General features: G+C 48.4%; 1 protein-coding gene across 1 annotated transcript in view; it reads left to right on the top strand.

The window, feature by feature from the left end:
* Positions 1–23,359, top strand: part of MVP (major vault protein) — a 42,155-nt gene extending 18,796 nt beyond the window's left edge. Inside the window, 15 exon segments of the mRNA XM_056536709.1 lie at positions 149–287; positions 533–728; positions 1,242–1,362; positions 1,444–1,575; positions 7,666–7,760; positions 13,590–13,826; positions 14,811–14,936; positions 15,017–15,175; positions 16,972–17,210; positions 20,692–20,889; positions 22,359–22,503; positions 22,649–22,666; positions 22,668–22,861; positions 23,205–23,274; positions 23,276–23,359. Of these exon segments, the coding sequence (XP_056392684.1) occupies positions 149–287; positions 533–728; positions 1,242–1,362; positions 1,444–1,575; positions 7,666–7,760; positions 13,590–13,826; positions 14,811–14,936; positions 15,017–15,175; positions 16,972–17,210; positions 20,692–20,889; positions 22,359–22,503; positions 22,649–22,666; positions 22,668–22,861; positions 23,205–23,274; positions 23,276–23,359 (2,153 nt within the window).
* Positions 23,360–23,763: the final 404 nt, after the last annotated feature.

The raw sequence follows: 23,763 nt of genomic DNA, 5'->3' as shown, positions 1-23,763 counted from the left end.
CTCCAGATATTGCAAAGACCAGTGGTCTCCAAACTGTGGACCTCCAGCTGTTGCAATATTACAACTCCTATCATGCCCGGACAGCCAACGAGCATGCTGTAATGATGCGGCTGATACTCACTCTACACTGTGTCCTCTCTCCCTCCAGTCCCATCCAGCCTAACCATGACCGAGGAATCCATCATCCGTATCCCCCCCTACCACTACATCCATGTTCTGGACCAGAACAGCAACATCTCCCGCGTGGTGACCGGACCCAAAACCTACATCCGACAGGACAATGAGAGGTGAGGCGGGACCATGGCAGACACTGGGGGGGGGGGGGGGGGGGGGGTGATATGATATGATCTAGGTCCGGGGTGGGGGTCAGATCCCAGTGATATCTATATATGTCTGAATTTAAAGGGAAACTCCAGTCAGGTCCAATCGCCTCATCATCGGTGCAGGGACCCCTCCCGAGTCACATGGTAAAGGTCTGCCCACACCTGCTAGGCCACATGCATTGTATATACAACGTTGTTATCTTCTGCAGGGTTCTCTTTCACCCGGTCCGCATGGTCATGGTGCCTCCACGTCACTACTGCGTGATTCAGAACCCAGTATCACGGGACGCCGGTCGCAATATTGAGTACGATGACGTAGGGCAGGCCAAGCTGCGTCATGGAGACCAGGAGATACGACTGGCGCAGGATCCCTTCCCTCTGTACCCAGGGGAGGAGTTGCAGCTGGTATGTACATGTGTCTACAGCCGGTCTAAATCATAGCTGAAATACTGGACACAGTTGCCCCTCTAAATAGTCCCTTGAAGCCAATCAGAAATGAGCTCCTTCCCCCGAGTCCGTAGAAACCAGTTTCTTCCTGTTTGGAAGGATTCAGGCTGCAGGAAAGTCATGTGACTGCTTATGGTTCTGCTGAGTGTTTCCTCAGGGGAGGGGCATATGTAACCAGTTATAGTCCAGCCCCCTAGGAGGCCCCTTTTAATAGACACAATTGTTCCCATAGTATTAGTAACTTGCTGACTAGTGGGGCTCCGACTCCTGGGACCCGAACGATGAGGAGAACAAGGGGCTTAAGCATCTGTGGGATCTTCCCTGCTCAGCCGTCTAACTAGTATCTGTACGGAGAACTACAACTCCCAGAGAACACCATAGGCCCTTCATTGTAGTAGTCAGCAGGAGACCCAGCAGTGAGACCCCCCAATCAGCAAGTGTCAGGTTTAACTCTTTTCCTCCTGGGCACAGAATATCACCCCACTGACTGTGGTCCTCGCCAACACCGCCCTACACCTAAAAGCCCTGCTGGACTTTGAGGATGACAATGAGAAGTCTGTGGCCGGTGACGAGTGGCTGTTCGAGGGTCCAGGTGAGATCTTATGTAAGGATATTATGGACTGTGGCCCTTTAATGAGGTGGCCCTAAGCTGTAATATGTCTCCTCCATATAGGAACTTACATCCCCCGGAAGGAGGTGGAAGTGGTACAGACCATCCAAGCGACAGTGATCAGACACAATCAGGCCATCCGCCTACGGGCACGCAAAGAGTGCCAGGACCGAGAGGACCGCGCCAGAGTCACTGGTTGGTATACGGGGGTCATAAGTGGATGATGGGTCAGTCTGTATATAGAGGAGTAGTGTGTAGTGGTCAGTCTGTATATAGAGGAGTAGTGTGTAGGGGTCAGTCTGTATATAGAGGAGTAGTGTGTAGTGGTCAGTCTGTATATAGAGGAGTAGTGGTCAGTCTGTATATAGAGGAGTAGTGTGTAGGGGTCAGTCTGTATATAGAGGAGTAGTGTGTAGTGGTCAGTCTGTATATAGAGGAGTAGTGTGTAGGGGTCAGTCTGTATATAGAGGAGTAGTGTGTAGTGGTCAGTCTGTATATAGAGGAGTAGAGTGTAGTGGTCAGTCTGTATATAGAGGAGTAGTGTGTAGGGGTCAGTCTGTATATAGTGGAGTAGTGTGTAGTGGTCAGTCTGTATATAGAGGAGTAGTGTGTAGTGGTCAGTCTGTATATAGTGGAGTAGTGTGTAGTGGTCAGTCTGTATATAGTGGAGTAGTGTGTAGTGGTCAGTCTGTATATAGAGTAGTAGTGTGTAGTGGTCAGTCTGTATATAGAGGAGTAGAGTGTAGGGGTCAGTCTGTATATAGAGGAGTAGTGTGTAGGGGTCAGTCTGTATATAGAGGAGTAGTGTGTAGTGGTCAGTCTGTATATAGAGGAGTAGTGGTCAGTCTGTATATAGAGGAGTAGAGTGTAGGGGTCAGTCTGTATATAGAGGGGTAGTGTGTAGTGATCAGTCTGTATATAGAGGAGTAGTGTGTAGTGGTCAGTCTGTATATAGAGGAGTAGTGTGTAGTGGTCAGTCTGTATATAGAGGAGTAGTGTGTAGTGGTCAGTCTGTATATAGAGGAGTAGTGTGTAGTGATCAGTCTGTATATAGAGGAGTAGTGTGTAGTGGTCAGTCTGTATATAGAGGAGTAGTGTGTAGGGGTCAGTCTGTATATAGAGAGTAGTGTGTAGTGGTCAGTCTGTATATAGAGGAGTAGTGTGTAGTGGTCAGTCTGTATATAGAGGAGTAGTGTGTAGTGGTCAGTCTGTATATAGAGGAGTAGTGTGTAGTGGTCAGTCTGTATATAGAGGAGTAGTGTGTAGGGGTCAGTCTGTATATAGAGGAGTAGTGTGTAGTGGTCAGTCTGTATATAGAGGAGTAGTGTGTAGGGGTCAGTCTGTATATAGAGGAGTAGTGTGTAGTGGTCAGTCTGTATATAGAGGAGTAGTGTGTAGTGGTCAGTCTGTATATAGAGGAGTAGTGTGTAGTGGTCAGTCTGTATATAGAGGAGTAGTGTGTAGTGATCAGTCTGTATATAGAGGAGTAGTGTGTAGTGGTCAGTCTGTATATAGAGGAGTAGTGTGTAGGGGTCAGTCTGTATATAGAGGAGTAGTGTGTAGTGGTCAGTCTGTATATAGAGGAGTAGAGTGTAGGGGTCAGTCTGTATATAGAGGAGTAGAGTGTAGTGGTCAGTCTGTATTATAGAGGAGTAGTGTGTAGTGGTCAGTCTGTATATAGAGGAGTAGTGTGTAGGGGTCAGTCTGTATATAGAGGAGTAGTGTGTAGTGGTCAGTCTGTATATAGAGGAGTAGAGTGTAGTGGTCAGTCTGTATATAGAGGAGTAGTGTGTAGTGGTCAGTCTGTATATAGAGGAGTAGTGGTCAGTCTGTATATAGAGGAGTAGTGTGTAGTGGTCAGTCTGTATATAGAGGAGTAGTGTGTAGGGGTCAGTCTGTATATAGTGGAGTAGTGTGTAGTGGTCAGTCTGTATATAGAGGAGTAGTGTGTAGTGGTCAGTCTGTATATAGAGGAGTAGTGTGTAGTGGTCAGTCTGTATATAGAGGAGTAGTGTGTAGTGGTCAGTCTGTATATAGAGGAGTAGTGTGTAGGGGTCAGTCTGTATATAGAGGAGTAGTGTGTAGTGGTCAGTCTGTATATAGAGGAGTAGTGTGTAGGGGTCAGTCTGTATATAGAGGAGTAGTGTGTAGTGGTCAGTCTGTATATAGAGGAGTAGTGTGTAGTGGTCAGTCTGTATATAGAGGAGTAGTGTGTAGTGGTCAGTCTGTATATAGAGGAGTAGTGTGTAGTGATCAGTCTGTATATAGAGGAGTAGTGTGTAGTGGTCAGTCTGTATATAGAGGAGTAGTGTGTAGGGGTCAGTCTGTATATAGAGGAGTAGTGTGTAGTGGTCAGTCTGTATATAGAGGAGTAGAGTGTAGGGGTCAGTCTGTATATAGAGGAGTAGAGTGTAGTGGTCAGTCTGTATATAGAGGGGTAGTGTGTAGTGGTCAGTCTGTATTATAGAGGAGTAGTGTGTAGTGGTCAGTCTGTATATAGAGGAGTAGTGTGTAGGGGTCAGTCTGTATATAGAGGAGTAGTGTGTAGTGGTCAGTCTGTATATAGAGGAGTAGAGTGTAGGGGTCAGTCTGTATATAGAGGAGTAGAGTGTAGTGGTCAGTCTGTATATAGAGGGGTAGTGTGTAGTGGTCAGTCTGTATATAGAGGAGTAGTGGTCAGTCTGTATATAGAGGAGTAGTGGTCAGTCTGTATATAGAGGAGTAGTGTGTAGGGGTCAGTCTGTATATAGTGGAGTAGTGTGTAGTGGTCAGTCTGTATATAGAGGAGTAGTGTGTAGTGGTCAGTCTGTATATAGAGGAGTAGTGTGTAGTGGTCAGTCTGTATATAGAGGAGTAGTGTGTAGTGGTCAGTCTGTATATAGAGGAGTAGTGTGTAGTGGTCAGTCTGTATATAGAGGAGTAGTGTGTAGGGGTCAGTCTGTATATAGAGGAGTAGAGTGTAGTGGTCAGTCTGTATATAGAGGAGTAGTGTGTAGTGGTCAGTCTGTATATAGAGGGGTAGTGTGTAGTGGTCAGTCTGTATATAGAGGAGTAGTGTGTAGTGGTCAGTCTGTATATAGAGGAGTAGTGTGTAGTGGTCAGTCTGTATATAGAGGAGTAGTGTGTAGGGGTCAGTCTGTATATAGAGGAGTAGTGTGTAGTGGTCAGTCTGTATATAGAGGAGTAGTGTGTAGTGGTCAGTCTGTATATAGAGGAGTAGGGGTCAGTCTGTATATAGAGGAGTAGAGTGTAGTGGTCAGTCTGTATATAGAGGAGTAGTGTGTAGTGGTCAGTCTGTATATAGAGGGGTAGTGTGTAGGGGTCAGTCTGTATATAGAGGAGTAGAGTGTAGTGGTCAGTCTGTATATAGAGGAGTAGTGTGTAGGGGTCAGTCTGTATATAGAGGAGTAGTGGTCAGTCTGTATATAGAGGAGTAGTGTGTAGGGGTCAGTCTGTATATAGAGGAGTAGTGTGTAGGGGTCAGTCTGTATATAGAGGAGTAGTGTGTAGGGGTCAGTCTGTATATAGAGGAGTAGTGTGTAGTGGTCAGTCTGTATATAGAGGAGTAGTGTGTAGGGGTCAGTCTGTATATAGAGGAGTAGTGTGTAGTGGTCAGTCTGTATATAGAGGAGTAGTGTGTAGTGGTCAGTCTGTATATAGAGGAGTAGTGTGTAGTGGTCAGTCTGTATATAGAGGAGTAGTGTGTAGTAGTCAGTCTGTATATAGAGGAGTAGAGTGTAGTGGTCAGTCTGTATATAGAGGAGTAGTGGTCAGTCTGTATATAGAGGAGTAGTGTGTAGGGGTCAGTCTGTATATAGAGGAGTAGTGGTCAGTCTGTATATAGAGGAGTAGTGTGTAGGGGTCAGTCTGTATATAGAGGAGTAGTGTGTAGGGGTCAGTCTGTATATAGAGGAGTAGTGTGTAGTGGTCAGTCTGTATATAGAGGAGTAGTGTGTAGTGGTCAGTCTGTATATAGAGGAGTAGTGTGTAGTGGTCAGTCTGTATATAGAGGAGTAGTGTGTAGTGGTCAGTCTGTATATAGAGGAGTAGTGTGTAGGGGTCAGTCTGTATATAGAGGAGTAGTGTGTAGTGGTCAGTCTGTATATAGAGGAGTAGTGTGTAGTGGTCAGTCTGTATATAGAGGAGTAGTGTGTAGTGGTCAGTCTGTATATAGAGGAGTAGTGTGTAGTAGTCAGTCTGTATATAGAGGAGTAGAGTGTAGTGGTCAGTCTGTATATAGAGGAGTAGTGGTCAGTCTGTATATAGAGGAGTAGTGTGTAGGGGTCAGTCTGTATATAGAGGAGTAGTGGTCAGTCTGTATATAGAGGAGTAGTGTGTAGGGGTCAGTCTGTATATAGAGGAGTAGTGTGTAGGGGTCAGTCTGTATATAGAGGAGTAGTGTGTAGTGGTCAGTCTGTATATAGAGGAGTAGTGTGTAGTGGTCAGTCTGTATATAGAGGAGTAGTGTGTAGTGGTCAGTCTGTATATAGAGGAGTAGTGTGTAGTGGTCAGTCTGTATATAGAGGAGTAGTGTGTAGTGGTCAGTCTGTATATAGAGGAGTAGTGTGTAGTGGTCAGTCTGTATATAGAGGAGTAGTGTGTAGTGGTCAGTCTGTATATAGAGGAGTAGTGTGTAGGGGTCAGTCTGTATATAGAGGAGTAGAGTGTAGTGGTCAGTCTGTATATAGAGGAGTAGTGTGTAGTGGTCAGTCTGTATATAGAGGGGTAGTGTGTAGTGGTCAGTCTGTATATAGAGGAGTAGTGTGTAGTGGTCAGTCTGTATATAGAGGAGTAGTGTGTAGTGGTCAGTCTGTATATAGAGGAGTAGTGTGTAGGGGTCAGTCTGTATATAGAGGAGTAGTGTGTAGGGGTCAGTCTGTATATAGAGGAGTAGAGTGTAGTGGTCAGTCTGTATATAGAGGAGTAGTGTGTAGGGGTCAGTCTGTATATAGAGGAGTAGTGGTCAGTCTGTATATAGAGGAGTAGTGTGTAGGGGTCAGTCTGTATATAGAGGAGTAGTGTGTAGGGGTCAGTCTGTATATAGAGGAGTAGTGTGTAGGGGTCAGTCTGTATATAGAGGAGTAGTGTGTAGTGGTCAGTCTGTATATAGAGGAGTAGTGTGTAGGGGTCAGTCTGTATATAGAGGAGTAGTGTGTAGTGGTCAGTCTGTATATAGAGGAGTAGTGTGTAGTGGTCAGTCTGTATATAGAGGAGTAGTGTGTAGTGGTCAGTCTGTATATAGAGGAGTAGTGTGTAGTAGTCAGTCTGTATATAGAGGAGTAGAGTGTAGTGGTCAGTCTGTATATAGAGGAGTAGTGGTCAGTCTGTATATAGAGGAGTAGTGTGTAGGGGTCAGTCTGTATATAGAGGAGTAGTGGTCAGTCTGTATATAGAGGAGTAGTGTGTAGGGGTCAGTCTGTATATAGAGGAGTAGTGTGTAGGGGTCAGTCTGTATATAGAGGAGTAGTGTGTAGTGGTCAGTCTGTATATAGAGGAGTAGTGTGTAGTGGTCAGTCTGTATATAGAGGAGTAGTGTGTAGTGGTCAGTCTGTATATAGAGGAGTAGTGTGTAGTGGTCAGTCTGTATATAGAGGAGTAGTGTGTAGGGGTCAGTCTGTATATAGAGGAGTAGTGTGTAGTGGTCAGTCTGTATATAGAGGAGTAGTGTGTAGTGGTCAGTCTGTATATAGAGGAGTAGTGTGTAGTGGTCAGTCTGTATATAGAGGAGTAGTGTGTAGTAGTCAGTCTGTATATAGAGGAGTAGAGTGTAGTGGTCAGTCTGTATATAGAGGAGTAGTGTGTAGTGGTCAGTCTGTATATAGAGGAGTAGTGTGTAGTGGTCAGTCTGTATATAGAGGAGTAGTGTGTAGGGGTCAGTCTGTATATAGAGGAGTAGTGTGTAGGGGTCAGTCTGTATATAGAGGAGTAGTGTGTAGGGGTCAGTCTGTATATAGAGGAGTAGTGGTCAGTCTGTATATAGAGGAGTAGTGTGTAGTGGTCAGTCTGTATATAGAGGAGTAGTGTGTAGTGGTCAGTCTGTATATAGAGGAGTAGTGTGTAGTGGTCAGTCTGTATATAGAGGGGTAGTGTGTAGTGGTCAGTCTGTATATAGAGGGGTAGTGTGTAGTGGTCAGTCTGTATATAGAGGAGTAGTGGTCAGTCTGTATATAGAGGGGTAGTGTGTAGGGGTCAGTCTGTGTATAGAGGGTCAGAGGTCATCCTTGGTGTGACAGGTCACTGGTCTCCTCCATTCCATACCTCACGGGTCGCTCGTCTTTCTTGTAGGGGAGGAATGGCTGGTGAAGAAGGTCGGGGCCTATCTCCCGGGTGTATATGAAGAGGTTGTGGACATTGTAGACGCTTTTGTCCTGACAGACAAGGTAAGAGGTGACATTATCTGTCTTGTGATGTAAAGTGGGAGGGGTCACAGAGGAGGCCCTCTGATTGGACAGGAGGTACATTCAGAAAGTCTTCAGACCCTTTTACTTTGTTAACATTTTGTTTTCTTGCTCCTTGTGGTAAAATAAAAAAATAAAAACTAACATTTCGCAGAAATGGGGGGAAAACCAGGTACTACCCATCACCTGCCCAATACCATCCCTACAGTGATCATGGTGGGGGCAGCATCATGTCTACAAGAAACCAGGCACTGCCCATCACCTGCCCAATACCATCCCTACAGTGATCATGGTGGGGGCAGCATCATGTCTGGGGGAAACCAGGCACTGCCCATCACCTGCCCAATACCATCCCTACAGTGATCATGGTGGGGGCAGCAACATGTCTGGGGGAAACCAGGTACTGCCCATCACCTGCCCAATACCATCCCTACAGTGATCATGGTGGGGGCAGCATCATGTCTGGAGGAAACCAGGCACTGCCCATCACCTGCCCAATACCATCCCTACAGTGATCATGGTGGGGGCAGCATCATGTCTGGGGGAAACCAGGTACAACCCATCACCTGCCCAATACCATCTCTACAGTGATCATGGTGGGGGCAGCATCATGTATAGAGGAAACCAGGCACTGTCCATCACCTGCCCAATACCATCCCTACAGTGATCATGGTGGGGTCAGCATCATGTCTACAAGAAACCAGGCACTGCCCATCACCTGCCCAATACCATCCCTACAGTGATCATGGTGGGGGCAGCATCATGTCTGGAGGAAACCAGGCACTGCCCATCACCTGCCCAATACTATCCCTACAGTGATCATGGTGGGGGCAGCATCATGTCTGGAGGAAACCAGGTACTGCCCATCACTTGCCCAATACCATCCCTACAGTGATCATGGTGGGGGCAGCATCATGTCTACAGGAAACCAGGCACTGCCCATCACCTGCCCAATACCATCCCTACAGTGATCATGGTGGGGGCAGCATCATGTCTGGGGGAAACCAGGCACTGCCCATCACCTGCCCAATACCATCCCTACAGTGATCATGGTGGGGGCAGCATCATGTCTGGGGGAAACCAGGCACTGCCCATCACCTGCCCAATACTATCCCTACAGTGATCATGGTGGGGGCAGCATAATGTCTACAGGAAACCAGGCACTGCCCATCACCTGCCCAATACCATCCCTACAGTGATCATGGTGGGGGCAGCATCATGTCTGGAGGAAACCAGGTACTGCCCATCACCTGCCCAATACCATCCATACAGTGATCATGGTGGGGGCAGCATCATGTCTGGGGGAAACCAGGCACTGCCCAATACCATCCCTACAGTGATCATGGTGGGGGCAGCATCATGTCTACAGGAAACCAGGCACTGCCCATCACCTGCCCAATACCATCCCTACAGTGATCATGGTGGGGGCAGCATCATGTCTGGGGGAAACCAGGCACTGCCCAATACCATCCCTACAGTGATCATGGTGGGGGCAGCATCATGTCTACAGGAAACCAGGCACTGCCCATCACCTGCCCAATACCATCCCTACAGTGATCATGGTGGGGGCAGCATCATGTCTACAGGAAACCAGGCACTGCCCATCACCTGCCCAATACCATCCCCACAGTGATCATGGTGGGGGCAGCATCATGTCTGGGAGAAACCAGGCACTGCCCATCACCTACCCAATACCATCCCTACAGTGATCATGGTGGGGGCAGCATCATGTCTGGAGGAAACCAGGTACTGCCCAATACCATCCCTACAGTGATCATGGTGGGGGCAGCATCATGTCTGGGGGAAACCAGGCACTGCCCATCACCTGCCCAATACTATCCCTACAGTGATCATGGTGGGGGCAGCATCATGTCTACAGGAAACCAGACACTGCCCATCACCTGCCCAATACCATCTCTACAGTGATCATGGTGGGGGCAGCATCATGTCTGGAGGAAACCAGGTACTGCCCATCACCTGCCCAATACCATCCCTACAGTGATCATGGTGGGGGCAGCATCATGTCTGGAGGAAACCAGGTACTGCCCATCACCTGCCCAATACCATCCCTACAGTGATCATGGTGGGGGCAGCATCATGTCTGGAGGAAACCAGGTACTGCCCATCACCTGCCCAATACCATCCCTACAATAATCATGGTGGGGGCAGCATCATGTCTGGGGGAAACCAGGTACTGCCCATCACCTGCCCAATACCATCCCTACAGTGATCATGGTGGGGGCAGCATCATGTCTGGGGGAAACCAGGCACTGCCCAATACCATCCCTACAGTGATCATGGTGGGGGCAGCATCATGTCTACAGGAAACCAGGCACTGCCCATCACCTGCCCAATACCATCCCTACAGTGATCATGGTGGGGGCAGCATCATGTCTACAGGAAACCAGGCACTGCCCATCACCTGCCCAATACCATCCCTACAGTGATCATGGTGGGGGCAGCATCATGTCTGGGAGAAACCAGGCACTGCCCATCACCTGCCCAATACCATCCCTACAGTGATCATGGTGGGGGCAGCATCATGTCTGGAGGAAACCAGGCACTGCCCATCACCTGCCCAATACCATCCCTACAGTGATCATGGTGGGGGCAGCATCATGTCTGGGAGAAACCAGACACTGCCCATCACCTGCCCAATACCATCCCTACAGTGATCATGGTGGGGGCAGCATCATGTCTGGAGGAAACCAGGTACTGCCCATCACCTGCCCAATACCATCCCTACAGTGATCATGGTGGGGGCAGCATCATGTCTGGGGGAAACCAGGCACTGCCCATCACCTGCCCAATACCATCCCTACAGTGATCATGGTGGGGGCAGCATCATGTCTACAGGAAACCAGGCACTGCCCATCACCTGCCCAATACCATCCCTACAGTGATCATGGTGGGGGCAGCATCATGTCTACAGGAAACCAGGCACTGCCCATCACCTGCCCAATACCATCCCCACAGTGATCATGGTGGGGGCAGCATCATGTCTGGAGGAAACCAGGTACTGCCCATCACCTGCCCAATACCATCCCTACAGTGATCATGGTGGGGGCAGCATCATGTCTGGGAGAAACCAGACACTGCCCATCACCTCCCCAATACCATCCCTACAGTGATCTTGGTGGGGACAGCATCATGTCTGGGGGAAACCAGGCACTGCCCATCACCTCCCCAATACCATCCCTACAGTGATCTTGGTGGGGACAGCATCATGTCTGGAGGAAACCAGGCACTGCCCATCACCTGCCCAATACCATCCCCACAGTGATCATGGTGGGGGCAGCATCATGTCTGGGGGAAACCAGGTACTGCCCATCACCTGCCCAATACCATCCCTACAGTGATCATGGTGGGGGCAGCATCATGTCTGGGGGAAACCAGGCACTGCCCAATACCATCCCTACAGTGATCATGGTGGGGGCAGCATCATGTCTACAGGAAACCAGGCACTGCCCATCACCTGCCCAATACCATCCCTACAGTGATCATGGTGGGGGCAGCATCATGTCTACAGGAAACCAGGCACTGCCCATCACCTGCCCAATACCATCCCTACAGTGATCATGGTGGGGGCAGCATCATGTCTGGGAGAAACCAGGCACTGCCCATCACCTGCCCAATACCATCCCTACAGTGATCATGGTGGGGGCAGCATCATGTCTGGAGGAAACCAGGCACTGCCCATCACCTGCCCAATACCATCCCTACAGTGATCATGGTGGGGGCAGCATCATGTCTGGGAGAAACCAGACACTGCCCATCACCTGCCCAATACCATCCCTACAGTGATCATGGTGGGGGCAGCATCATGTCTGGAGGAAACCAGGTACTGCCCATCACCTGCCCAATACCATCCCTACAGTGATCATGGTGGGGGCAGCATCATGTCTGGGGGAAACCAGGCACTGCCCATCACCTGCCCAATACCATCCCTACAGTGATCATGGTGGGGGCAGCATCATGTCTACAGGAAACCAGGCACTGCCCATCACCTGCCCAATACCATCCCTACAGTGATCATGGTGGGGGCAGCATCATGTCTACAGGAAACCAGGCACTGCCCATCACCTGCCCAATACCATCCCCACAGTGATCATGGTGGGGGCAGCATCATGTCTGGAGGAAACCAGGTACTGCCCATCACCTGCCCAATACCATCCCTACAGTGATCATGGTGGGGGCAGCATCATGTCTGGGAGAAACCAGACACTGCCCATCACCTCCCCAATACCATCCCTACAGTGATCTTGGTGGGGACAGCATCATGTCTGGGGGAAACCAGGCACTGCCCATCACCTCCCCAATACCATCCCTACAGTGATCTTGGTGGGGACAGCATCATGTCTGGAGGAAACCAGGCACTGCCCATCACCTGCCCAATACCATCCCCACAGTGATCATGGTGGGGGCAGCATCATGTCTGGGGGAAACCAGGTACTGCCCATCACCTGCCCAATACCATCCCTACAGTGATCATGGTGGGGGCAGCATCATGTCTGGGGGAAACCAGGCACTGCCCATCACCTGCCCAATACCATCCCTACAGTGATCATGGTGGGGGCAGCATCATGTCTGGAGGAAACCACGCACTGCCCATCACCTGCCCAATACCATCCCTACAGTGATCATGGTGGGGGCAGCATCATGTCTGGGGGAAACCAGGTACTGCCCATCACCTGCCCAATACCATCCCTACAGTGATCATGGTGGGGGCAGCATCATGCTGTGGGGAATGGGAGACTGATCAGGGCTGAGGGAAAGCTGATTGAAGCAAAGTGCAGAGATATTCTTCATGTAAACCTGATCCAGCGCTCTGGGCCTCAGACTGGGTTTACATTTCGCCTCCCAACAAGACAATGACCCTTAACACAGCCAAGAGGACACTGTGAAACAAGTCCTGAGTAAAGGGTATGAATACTTATGTCACTGCAAGATTATAGTTTTACCATTTAAATAAATTTGATTACATTTCTAAAATGTCACATTCTCATTTTGGGGTATTGAGGGCAGAATGATGGTGGGGGAGGGTGATTGTTGATTCTAGCACAAGGAGCAACATAAGAAAATGTGAAAAAAACTGAAAGGGTCTTAAGACTTTGTGGATTCATTCAGACGTCCATTCATATGTCCTTAATAAGTTTCCAAACTGAAGAGTAAAGGTCCTTCTGTTCATGTGACCATTCTGTACCCGGTTGGGGTGCTTCGCTCCTTCCGCCTACACTGTAGGAATATGACCTCATCTACTATAATAAAGCAATAGTGATAGGGTTAGAAGTCATAAAACCACAGGTGAAGGCATCTCCAGCGGTGTTATCTCCATGTATTTCACAATGACTGCACCAAGCTTTTCAGAACCCCCTCCCCCCACCCCCACCATCCAGAACCCCAACCTGAAATCCATTTACATGCTAGAAAAAAAAATCAACCCCATAGACCCCAGGATCATCTATCGAATCCCCTATTATCTATACAGGAGTAGTATTATTGGCTTTCCACCACCCACCTGACACTGTGCACTCACTAGGGGAGATTTATCAAAACCTGTGCAGAGGAAGAGTGGTGCAGTTGCCCATAGCAACCAATCAGATTGCTTCTTTCATTTTCCACAGGCCTCTTTAGAGGCCTGTGGAAAATGAAAGAAGCAATCTGATTGGTTGCTATGGGCAACTGCGCCACTCTTCCTCTGCACAGGTTTTGATAAATCTCCCCCACTATGTCTGTCCTATCACCATATCAGGAAATGGGAGGTTGGAGAGTTCAGAGAGTCCATTGAGTATTTTTGTCTATTTCTTCTAGAAAGCTCTACACATCCGAGCCACCAAGACGTTCCGTGATGACAAGGGGAACCTGCGGCGGACTGGAGAGGAGTGGCTGGTCACCATGGAGGACGCGGAGGCCTATATACCCAATGTGTACGAGGAGGTGGAGGGAGTGGTGGACATCACAACGCTCAACAGCCGGCAGTATTGTGTTATCCTAGATCCTGTGGGGGCCGATGGGAAACCACAGCTCGGGCAGAAGAAAGTCGTGAAGGTAAAATGAAGATGACTGATAATCCCTGAATCATCATACAAATAACCAGCATAACCCTCTGGAAGATGCCCCGGCTGTGCCTGTTGGAAGTATTTCCACTATATGAATTTAGCCACTTCTCTGCTCTCCTACTAGGCGACCTGTGCAATATATTTATTAGGAAACACTATTATTTGTGTGTTGTTTCCTAATCAATATATTGCAGATGAAATATATTGTTCTTAATTTCTATGGTTTTTCCCTAACATATTCCCCCTTACCTTAGATTAATAACATCTCTACTAGTTACATCTATGCGCTACTAGGTGACCTAGCCTAGTATTTGGTACAGACAACCTAGCCTAGTATCTGCTCTCCTATGAGCAGCCTAGCCCAGTCTCTGCTCCCCTGTAGGTAACCTTGCCAAGTCTGTCATTTCCTATCGGCAACCCAGCCCAGTATTTGGTACAGACAACCTAGCCCAGTCTCTGCTCTCTTATAAGCAGCCTGGCCCAGTCTCTGCTCACATACAGGTAACCTAGCCCAGTCTTTTGCTCTTCTACAGACAACCTAACCTAGTCTCTGCTCTCTTATAGGAACTAGCCCAGTCTTTGCTTACCTATAGAAAACCTAGCCCAGTCTCTGGTCTCCTATATGCAGCCTAGCCCACTATCTGCTCTACTATATGCAGCCTAGCCCAGTCTCTTCTCTCCTATAAGCAGCCTAGCCCAGTCTTTGGTCTCCTATAAGCAGCCTAGCCCAGTCTTTGGTCTCCTATAAGCAGCCTAGCCCAGTCTTTGGTCTCCTATAAGCAGCCTAGCCCACTATCTGGTCTCCTATAAGCAGCCTAGCCCACTATCTGCTCTCCTATAAGCAGCCTAGCCCAGTCTTTGGTCTCCTACCAGACATTTTAGCCTTCTAGTCCCATCCCCCGCAGCCTTTCCTGAGCTCTACCCTTAGTAGTAGGTTAGTCCCTCTGATAACCTCCATCTTCTTCTTGTGCAGGGGGAAAAGTCCTTCTTCCTGCAGCCTGGAGAAAGTCTGGAGTCCGGAATCCAGGATGTGTACATTCTGTCTGAAGAGGAGGGTCTGGTCCTGAGAGCCCTGCAGGTCCTGGAGGAGAAGGACGAGGTGGGTAGGATGCTTGGAGGCCGCTGTGGACTCTTCTTTCTCTTCATTCCCATCATGCTCTTTCTCGTGTCTTCTACCAGGATGGGAATGAAGTGGAGCGAAAACCTGGAGACCGCTGGATGATCCGGGGTCCCCTTGAGTATGTGCCCCCAGTGGAGGTCGAGGTTGTGGTGCGGAGAGACTCCATCCCTCTGGATGAAAATGAAGGGATATACGTGCGAGACATCAAAACGGGAAAGGTTAGTACGATGACTATTACCACCATCTTAGTTGTTTTCCTCATTCATCATGGAGACCACTTAACCAGTTAGACAGCTGCGCTCCAGTTCTAGCGTTGATCAGTCAACATTGTGGCCAGAAATAGAACAAGGACCGCACGGTGTGAAATCCTACACCCGCTATTCCCGACAGCTGATATGGTCATTATCATTGTCATCATAGCAATCTCTAGATTTAACCCTTTCCTCACTTAGACAACACTCTCTATAGAAGAGGTCCCCAACCTAGTCCTCAAGGTCCACCAATGTTGTTGGGCCTTGGAGACTGGATTTGGGGCCAGTATTCTATAGGAGGTCTCAAAGTGTACTTGTCGTCAACAAAAACGTTTTACATAATGTATATAATACAATTATATGAATATTTGTAATATACATTGGTTAAAAAATGTGTATATTTTTGTCCCTGCAGCTATTGCCTGTGTGTCTCTATGATGAGTCCAAATACAGGAAGTGAGGGCGGGAGAAGCAGAGATCTGTGCAGGTTCATGGCTTGTCAATCATCCTCATGCGTGAGCCGATAGCATGTCAAAGAGCCTCACTGTACAGAGCCCTGCTTGTCCTCACTGCACAGAGCCCTGCTTGTCCTCACTGCACAGAGCCCTGCTTGTCCTCACTGCACAGAGCCCTGCTTGTCCTCACTGCACAGAGCCCCGCTTGTCCTCAGTGTACGGAGCCCCGCTTGTCCTCAGTGTACAGAGCCCCGCTTGTCCTCAGTGTACGGAGCCCCGCTTGTCCTCGATGCACAGAGCCCTGCTTGTCCTCAGTGTACAGAGCCCCGCTTGTCCTCAATGTACGGAGCCCCGCTTGTCCTCAATGTACGGAGCCCCGCTTGTCCTCAGTGTACAGAGCCCCGCTTGTCCACCCTCACTTCCTGTATTAGGACTCCTCATAGAGACACACAGGCAATAGCTGAAGGGACAAAAATATATACACATTTTTTAACCAATGTATATTACAAATATACATATAATGGTATTATCTACATTATGTAAAAAGTTTTTGTTGATTACTTTAAAGGGGTTATCCAGGAATAGAAAGACAGTTACTTTCTTTAAAAAAACACTCCCCGTCTGTCTCCAGGTTAAGTGTGGTTCTGCAGTTCAGTTTCATTGAAGTGAATGGAGCCAAGTTGTAATACCACAACCAATCTGGAAACAGACGTGGAGCTGTTTTTGGAAGATATTGGCTGTGTTTTTCTATTCCTGGATAACCTCTTTAAAGGGGTACTCTGCCCCTCAACATCTTATCCCCTTTCCAAAGGATAGGTGATAAGATGTATGACGGGCGATACAGGGGCAGGAGTATTGTGACATCCCGGCCCCGCCCCGCCCCCTCAATGCAAGTCTATAGGAGGGGGCGTGGCCACCATCACAACCACTCCCATAGACTGGTATTTAGGCGGCGGGGCGTGACTTCACGACGGGGAGGGGCTGTGATGTCACAATACTCCGGCCCCTGTTTCACCCGTCATCAGGCACAGAGCGAAGCTCACTCCGTGCAGCAGATGACACTGGGTGCTGCAGGAGAGAATGTGGTGGGACCCCGTGATCAGACATCCTTTCTCCTATCCTATAGGGGATAAGATGTCTAAGGGCAGAGTACCCTTTAAGGCAGAACTACCCCAATCATCCAGCCTCAAGACATTATAGTAGCAATCATGAGGGTCTTTGTAGTAATGCCTTCCTAGATAGGTGTTGACTATGCCGTCAAGGTGCCCCTTCTACCTGCACTCTCACCGAACTGTTGCCCCCCACCAGGTGCGGGCGGTTGTCGGACACACCTACATGTTAACCCAAGACGAGGAGCTGTGGGAGAAGGAGCTTCCTCTGAATGTTGAGGCTCTCCTGGCTTCTGGGAAAGATCCCGTGGCCGACAGATCCAACCGTGGGAGCAAACCGCAGGAGGCGCAGCCACGAGACAAAACCAGGGCGGTCACCTACCGGGTGCCGAACAACGCGGCCGTCCAAGTGTACGACTACCGGGAGAAGAAGGCCAGGTGAGTCCAACTCGTCTCAACGCTTCTGATACATGGGACCTGACCAGTGGTCTTGCTAGGGTTGGTGTCACCCGGTGCTATAGAAAATGGTGTCACCCCATACCTACCCCCCCCCCCCCCCCCAAAGTAAGTTTTTAGCCTGTTGTGACAGACGCCACTGGTGTAGCGCCATGTGAAAAATTCCAGTATAATAATCAAATATACCACTTGCCACAGAATGGGAAAGCGCTAAAGAAGTTTTCACCATTTAAAACTACAGCTCCAAGAATGACTTAAAGGGGTACTCCACTGGAAAACATTTTCTTTTAAATCAACTGGTGCCAGAAAGTTAAACAGTTTTGTAAATTACTTCTATTTAAAAATCTTAATCCTTTCAGTACTTATCAGCTGCTGTATGCTCCAGAGGAAGTTCTTTTCTTTTTGAATTTCCTTTCTATCTGACCACAGTGCTCTCTGCTGACACCTCTGTCCATGTCAAGAACTGTCCGGAGCAGGAGAGGTTTGCTATGGGGATTTGCTCCTACTTTGGACAGTTCCTGACATGGACAGAGGTGTCAGCAGAGAGCACTGTGGTCAGACAGAAAATAAATTAAAAAAGAAAAGAACTTCCTGTGGAACATACAGCAGCTGATAAGTACTGGAAGGATTAAGATTTTTAAATAGAAGTGATTATCAAATCTGTTTAACTTTCTGGCACCAGTTGATAAAAAAAAAAAAAAAAAGTTTTCCAGCGGAGTACCCCTTTAACCCCTTAAGGACACATGACGTACTGGATTGTCATGTGTCCGCTCCCGATCTATAACGCGGGGCCACGGCCTCTAACAACGGCCGGGACCCGTGGCTAATAGCGCGCGGCATTGATCGCGGTGCCGCGCCCTATTAACCCTTTAGACACGGCGTTCAAAGTTGAACACCCTGTTTAAAGTGAAACCATGCTGGTTAGCTCAGTGGGCTATTCAGGATAGCCGCGGCGAAATCGCGGCATCCCGAACAGCTTACAGGACAGCTGGAGGATCCCTACCTGCCTCCTCGCTGTCCGATCGCCGAATCACTGCCTGAGATCCAGGAATGAGCAGTCAAGCGGCAGAATCATTGATTACTGGTTTCCTATGAGAAACCAGTGATCAATGTAAAAGATCAGTGTGTGCAGTGTTATAGGTCCCTATGGGATAACATTGATCAGTGTAAAAGATCAGTGTGTGCAGTGTTATAGGTCCCTATGGGATAACAATGATCAGTGTAAAAGATCAGTGTGTGCAGTGTTATAGGTCCCTATGGGATAACAATGATCAGTATAAGAGATCAGTGTGTGCAGTGTTATAGGTCCCTATGGGATAACAATGATCAGTGTAAAAGATCAGTGTGTGCAGTGTTATAGGTCCCTATGGGATAACAATGATCAGTGTAAAAGATCAGTGTGTGCAGTGTTATAGGTCACTATGGGATAACAATGATCAGTATAAGAGATCAGTGTGTGCAGTGTTATAGGTCCCTATGGGATAACAATGATCAGTGTAAAAGATCAGTGTGTGCAGTGTTATAGGTCCCTATGAGATAACAATGATCAGTGTAAAAGATCAGTGTGTGCAGTGTTATAGGTCACTATGGGATAACAATGATCAGTATAAGAGATCAGTGTGTGCAGTGTTATAGGTCCCTATGGGATAACAATGATCAGTATAAGAGATCAGTGTGTGCAGTGTTATAGTCTCCTATGGGATAACAATGATCAGTATAAGAGATCAGTGTGTGCAGTGTTATAGTCTCCTATGGGATAACAATGATCAGTATAAGAGATCAGTGTGTGCAGTGTTATAGTCTCCTATGGGATAACAATGATCAGTATAAGAGATGAGTGTGTGCAGTGTTATAGGTCCCTCTGGGATAACAATGATCAGTATAAGAGATCAGTGTGTGCAGTGTTATAGGTCCCTCTGGGAGCTATAACACTGCAAAAAAAAAAGTGAATAAAAATCATGTAACCCCTTCCCTATTAAAAGTTTGAATCGCCCCCCTTTTCCCATAAAAAAACAAAAAACAGTGTAAATAAACATATATGGTATCACCGCGTACGGAAATGTCCGAATTATAAAAATATATTGTTAATTAAACCACACGGTCAATGGCGTACACGCAAAAAAATTCCAAAGTCCAAAATAGTGCATTTTTGGTCACTTTTGAAGTCCTATCAATGCAAAAATCGTAGCGTTAAAAACTTTAGATCACGACGCAAAAAATGAGCCCTCATACCGCCCCATGCGCGGAAAAATAAAAAAGTTATAGGGGTCAGAAAATTACAATTTTAAACGTATACATTTTCCTGCATGTAGTTATGATTTTTTCCAGAAGTGCTACAAAATCACCTATATAAGTAGGGGATCATTTTAATCTTCTGGACCTACAGAATAAATATCAGGTGTTATTTTTACCGAAAAATGTATCACGTAGAAACGGAAGCCCCCAAAAGTTATAAAATGTCCTTTGTTTGTTTTTTTCAATTTTGTCGCACAATGATTTTTTTTCCGTTTCACCGTAGATTTTTGGGCAAAATGACTGACGTCATTACAAAGTAGAATTGGTGGCGCAAAAAATAAGCAATCATATGGATTTTTAGGTGCAAAATTGAAAGAGTTATGATTTTTTAAAGGCAAGGAGCAAAAAACGAAAATGCAAAAACAGAAAACCCCCCGGTCCTTAAGGGGTTAAGCAGTGGTGAGGTTATGCTGCGAGTTGTAGTTTCACTCATCGTAACTGTAGAACTTACAAGTGACTCCAGATCTGATGGGACATAGTGAGGAGAATACACAATAATATCAGTGACTATATCCTCCTGGCAGTAGCACCCCCATCATCCACCAGCAGGATCTGTTGATGGGGGTGCTACTGCTGGGGGGAGGGGGGGGATTGTTGGTGGATGATGAGGGTGCAACTGCCAGGGAGGGGGGGGGGGAGCATTAGGTAGGCAGCAGTTTTCCCCCACATTAGGTAGCATAGTTTTCCCCACATTAGGTAGCATAGTTTTCCCCACATTAGGTAGCAGTTTCCCCACATTAGGTAGCATAGTTTCCCCCACATTAGGTAGCATAGTTTCCCCCACATTAGGTAGCATAGTTTCCCCCACATTAGGTAGCATAGTTTCCCCCACATTAGGTAGCATAGTTTCCCCCACATTAGGTAGCATAGTTTTCCCCCACATTAGGTAGCATAGTTTCCCCACATTTGGTAGCATAGTCGTCACACACACACATACACACGTGGGGGGTCATGGTGTCACATCATCAGGCTGGCGTCACCCGGCGCGGCCCGCACCCCGTTCGCTACGTCACTGGATCTAACCACACCTCCTATGTTAGTGGTCTCCAAAACTGTGGACCTTCAGCTGCTGCAAAACTACAGCTCCCTGCATGGCGGGACAGCCAACGGCATCATGGGACCTGTAGGATGTGAGGATATCAAGGTCAACCATCTCTTTGTATTACAGGGTGGTGTTTGGCCCCGAGCTGGTGATCCTGGGACCCGATGAACAGTTCACAGTCCTGAGCCTCTCAGGTGGGACCCCCAAACGCTCCAACGTCATCAAGGCCATCTGTCTCCTCCTGGGGCCCGACTTCTGCACGGACCTCATCAATATCGAGACTGCAGATCACGCCCGGCTCCAGATTCAGCTGTCCTACAACTGGTGAGACGCCAAATGGGTCAATGACGCGCCAATGTGGAAAGGTGGGACTGTCGCAGGGGCGGAGCTATTTGAGGTGCAAAGGTAGCAGTCACGTCGGGGCCCTGGTGCCTAAGGGGGCCCCCAAAGCACATCTGCCCCATAAGAGATCAGTGTGATAATTGACACATGGGGCCCTGTTTGCATCGGGGCCCAGAAGCTCCAAGTTATGCCTCTGGTTGCAGGATAGGGGCTGTTGTGTGGATTGTTCCCTCATATATCTGTGTAGGTTTCCTTTGACCTTCCCGGATAATAAGAGGTTTTTCCAGTCAGTGACTATTTCACAATTTCCCACCTCTGTGTTCAGATTTAGTCAGCAGTAAGGAATTCTGAGATTTCCTAAGAGAATCATTGTGAGGCGAGTCTTTAAAGGCCCCCTCCCCTTTAAGAACCAGAGGATGCAGCTCCAACAAACACGCAGCTTCATGTAAAACCCTTTTAAGGAGTTGGAGATCACATTCGTATATATCGTATATAGTCCTATTTCTACTTTCTTCAGCTGTTTAGATGGACATTTTTAGTTTGGTAAGAGGCATGGGTCCTGGTGGTAAGGGGTGTATGTCCTGGTGGGTAGAGGCACATGTCCCTGTGGTAAAGGGTGAATGTCCTGGCAGTAAAAGGCTGTTGTCCTGGTGGGTAGAGGCATGTGTCCCCATGATAAAAGATGTTTGTTTTGATGGTAAGAGAGTCATGTCCGCCGGGTGGGTTAAGGCATATGTCCCCATGGTAAAGGGTGTTTGTCCTGGTAGTAAGAGGGTCCTATCCTAGTGGGTAGAGGCACATGTCCCCATGGTTAGGGGTGTATGTCCTGGTGGGTAGAGGCACATGTCCCTATGGTTAGGGGTGTATGTCCTGGTGGGTAGAGGCTGATGTCCTGGTGGGTAGAGGCACATGTCCCTATGGTTAGGGGTGTATGTCCTGGTGGGTAGAGGCACATGTCCCTATGGTTAGGGGTGTATGTCCTGGTGGGTAGAGGCTGATGTCCTGGTGGGTAGAGGCACATGTCCCTATGGTTAGGGGTGTATGTCCTGGTGGGTAGAGGCACATGTCCCTATGGTTAGGGGTGTATGTCCTGGTGGGTAGAGGCACATGTCCCTATGGTTAGGGGTGTATGTCCTGATGGGTAGAGGCACATGTCCATGTGGTAAGGGGTGAGCGTCCTGGCAGTAAGAGGCTGATGTCCTGGTGGGTAGAGGCACATGTCCTCATGGTAAGGGGTGTATATCCTGGTGGGTAGAGGCACATGTCCCCATGGTAAGGGGTGTATGTCCGGGTGGTAAGCGGGTCATGTTCTGGTGGTGCACTTTTCCCAATAAAGGGGCATGTGTCCTGGTGGCAAGAGGTGCATATCCCAGAAATCCCATTGATGACAACTAGATGCAAAATAGCACTTTACCGGGTATTTTGACATCCGCGTTCCCTGGATCTTGCAGGCATTTCGATATAAAGGATAAAGCCGACCCCCTGGAAGCCTCAAGGATTTTTAGTGTCCCGGATTTCGTGGGCGACGCCTGTAAAGCCATTGCCTCCCGGATCAGAGGAGCAGTGGCCTCGGTGCAGTTTGATGACTTCCATAAGGTAAGAGGGAAGGGGGGGGGGGGGGGGAGGGTTCACATGTGGCAGCCAAAATTACAATTGATCCCGGCCCCACCAATACTAGGGGCCCCACAGATTCCACAGTGTTATACTCGTGGTTAACCCCTTGTATCTTTCCCCCGCCCAGAACTCCAACCGTATCATCTGCTCGGGCCGTCTTTGGCTTTGACGAATCGGTGAAGATCCGGAGTTTCTTCAGGTTTCCACAGAACAACCTGGTGATCACCAGCGTGGACATCCAATCCGTGGAGCCCGTGGACCAGCGCACCCGGGACGCCCTGCAGAAGAGCGTCCAACTCGCCATCGAGATCACCACCAACTCCCAGGAGGCCACGGCCAGGTGACGGAACAGTTTATTTTCCATATATCGAAACCCATATAGACCTAACATTTTCCCAGCTAAAGCCCAATTCCCGTGACGGTAACCATTGCGGTTTTGTTGGCCGCTCCGGCACCAAGATCTGGGTCAAAGCAGAATGGGAAGTTGTAGTTTTGTTGACCTCGGGTTGTGAAGGACGATTGGTAGAAGAAAACGTCACAATAGAGTTGATAGAAGTTTGTGCAGAGACATCTCTGGGCCTATGCTGCACCCGGTGGTGATAGTGGGTACTGCACCCTGTGGCTATTTGGATTTTTGTCCGTGATATTGACCCCCTCCCCCCTTTTCTACTGTTGCACTGTAGACATGAAGCAGAAAGACTGGAGCAAGAAGCCAAGGGGCGACTGGAGAGGCAGCGCATCACTGACCAGGCGGGAGGCGGAGAGGGCGCGCAAGGAGCTGCTGGAGCTGGAAGCACTGAGGTATGAGCGGCAGGGATTCAGTTCAGTGGTTTTCTAAGTGTGGACCTCCAGATGTTCCAAAACTACAACTCCCAGCATGCCAGGACAGCCAACGGCTGTCCTGGCATGCTGGGAGTTGTAGTTTTGCAACAATCTTCACCCTATCTGTTGTTGGGTACCTTCAGGTGGTGCACATTTAATAGATGAGAGCCCATACAAAGTCCTGCTCTGCAGTCCTACAGATAAAACTGGCTGTCTAGGCATGCTGGGAGTTGTAGTTTTGCAACAGTATTCACCCGATCTGTTGTTGGGTACCCTTAGTTGGTGCACATTTAATAGATGGAGCCCATACGAAGTCCTGCTCTGCAGTGCTACAGCTAAAACGGTCTGTCTAGGCATGCTGGGAGTTGTAGTTTTGCAACAATCTTCACCCGATCTGTTGTTGGGTACCTTCAGTTGGTG

The sequence above is a fragment of the Hyla sarda genome, chromosome 8, assembly GCF_029499605.1.
Source record: "Hyla sarda isolate aHylSar1 chromosome 8, aHylSar1.hap1, whole genome shotgun sequence".
NCBI classification, from domain to species: Eukaryota; Metazoa; Chordata; class Amphibia; order Anura; family Hylidae; genus Hyla; species Hyla sarda.
Note: the sequence above shows the minus strand (reverse complement) of the source record. Positions and strands in the feature narration are given on the sequence as shown.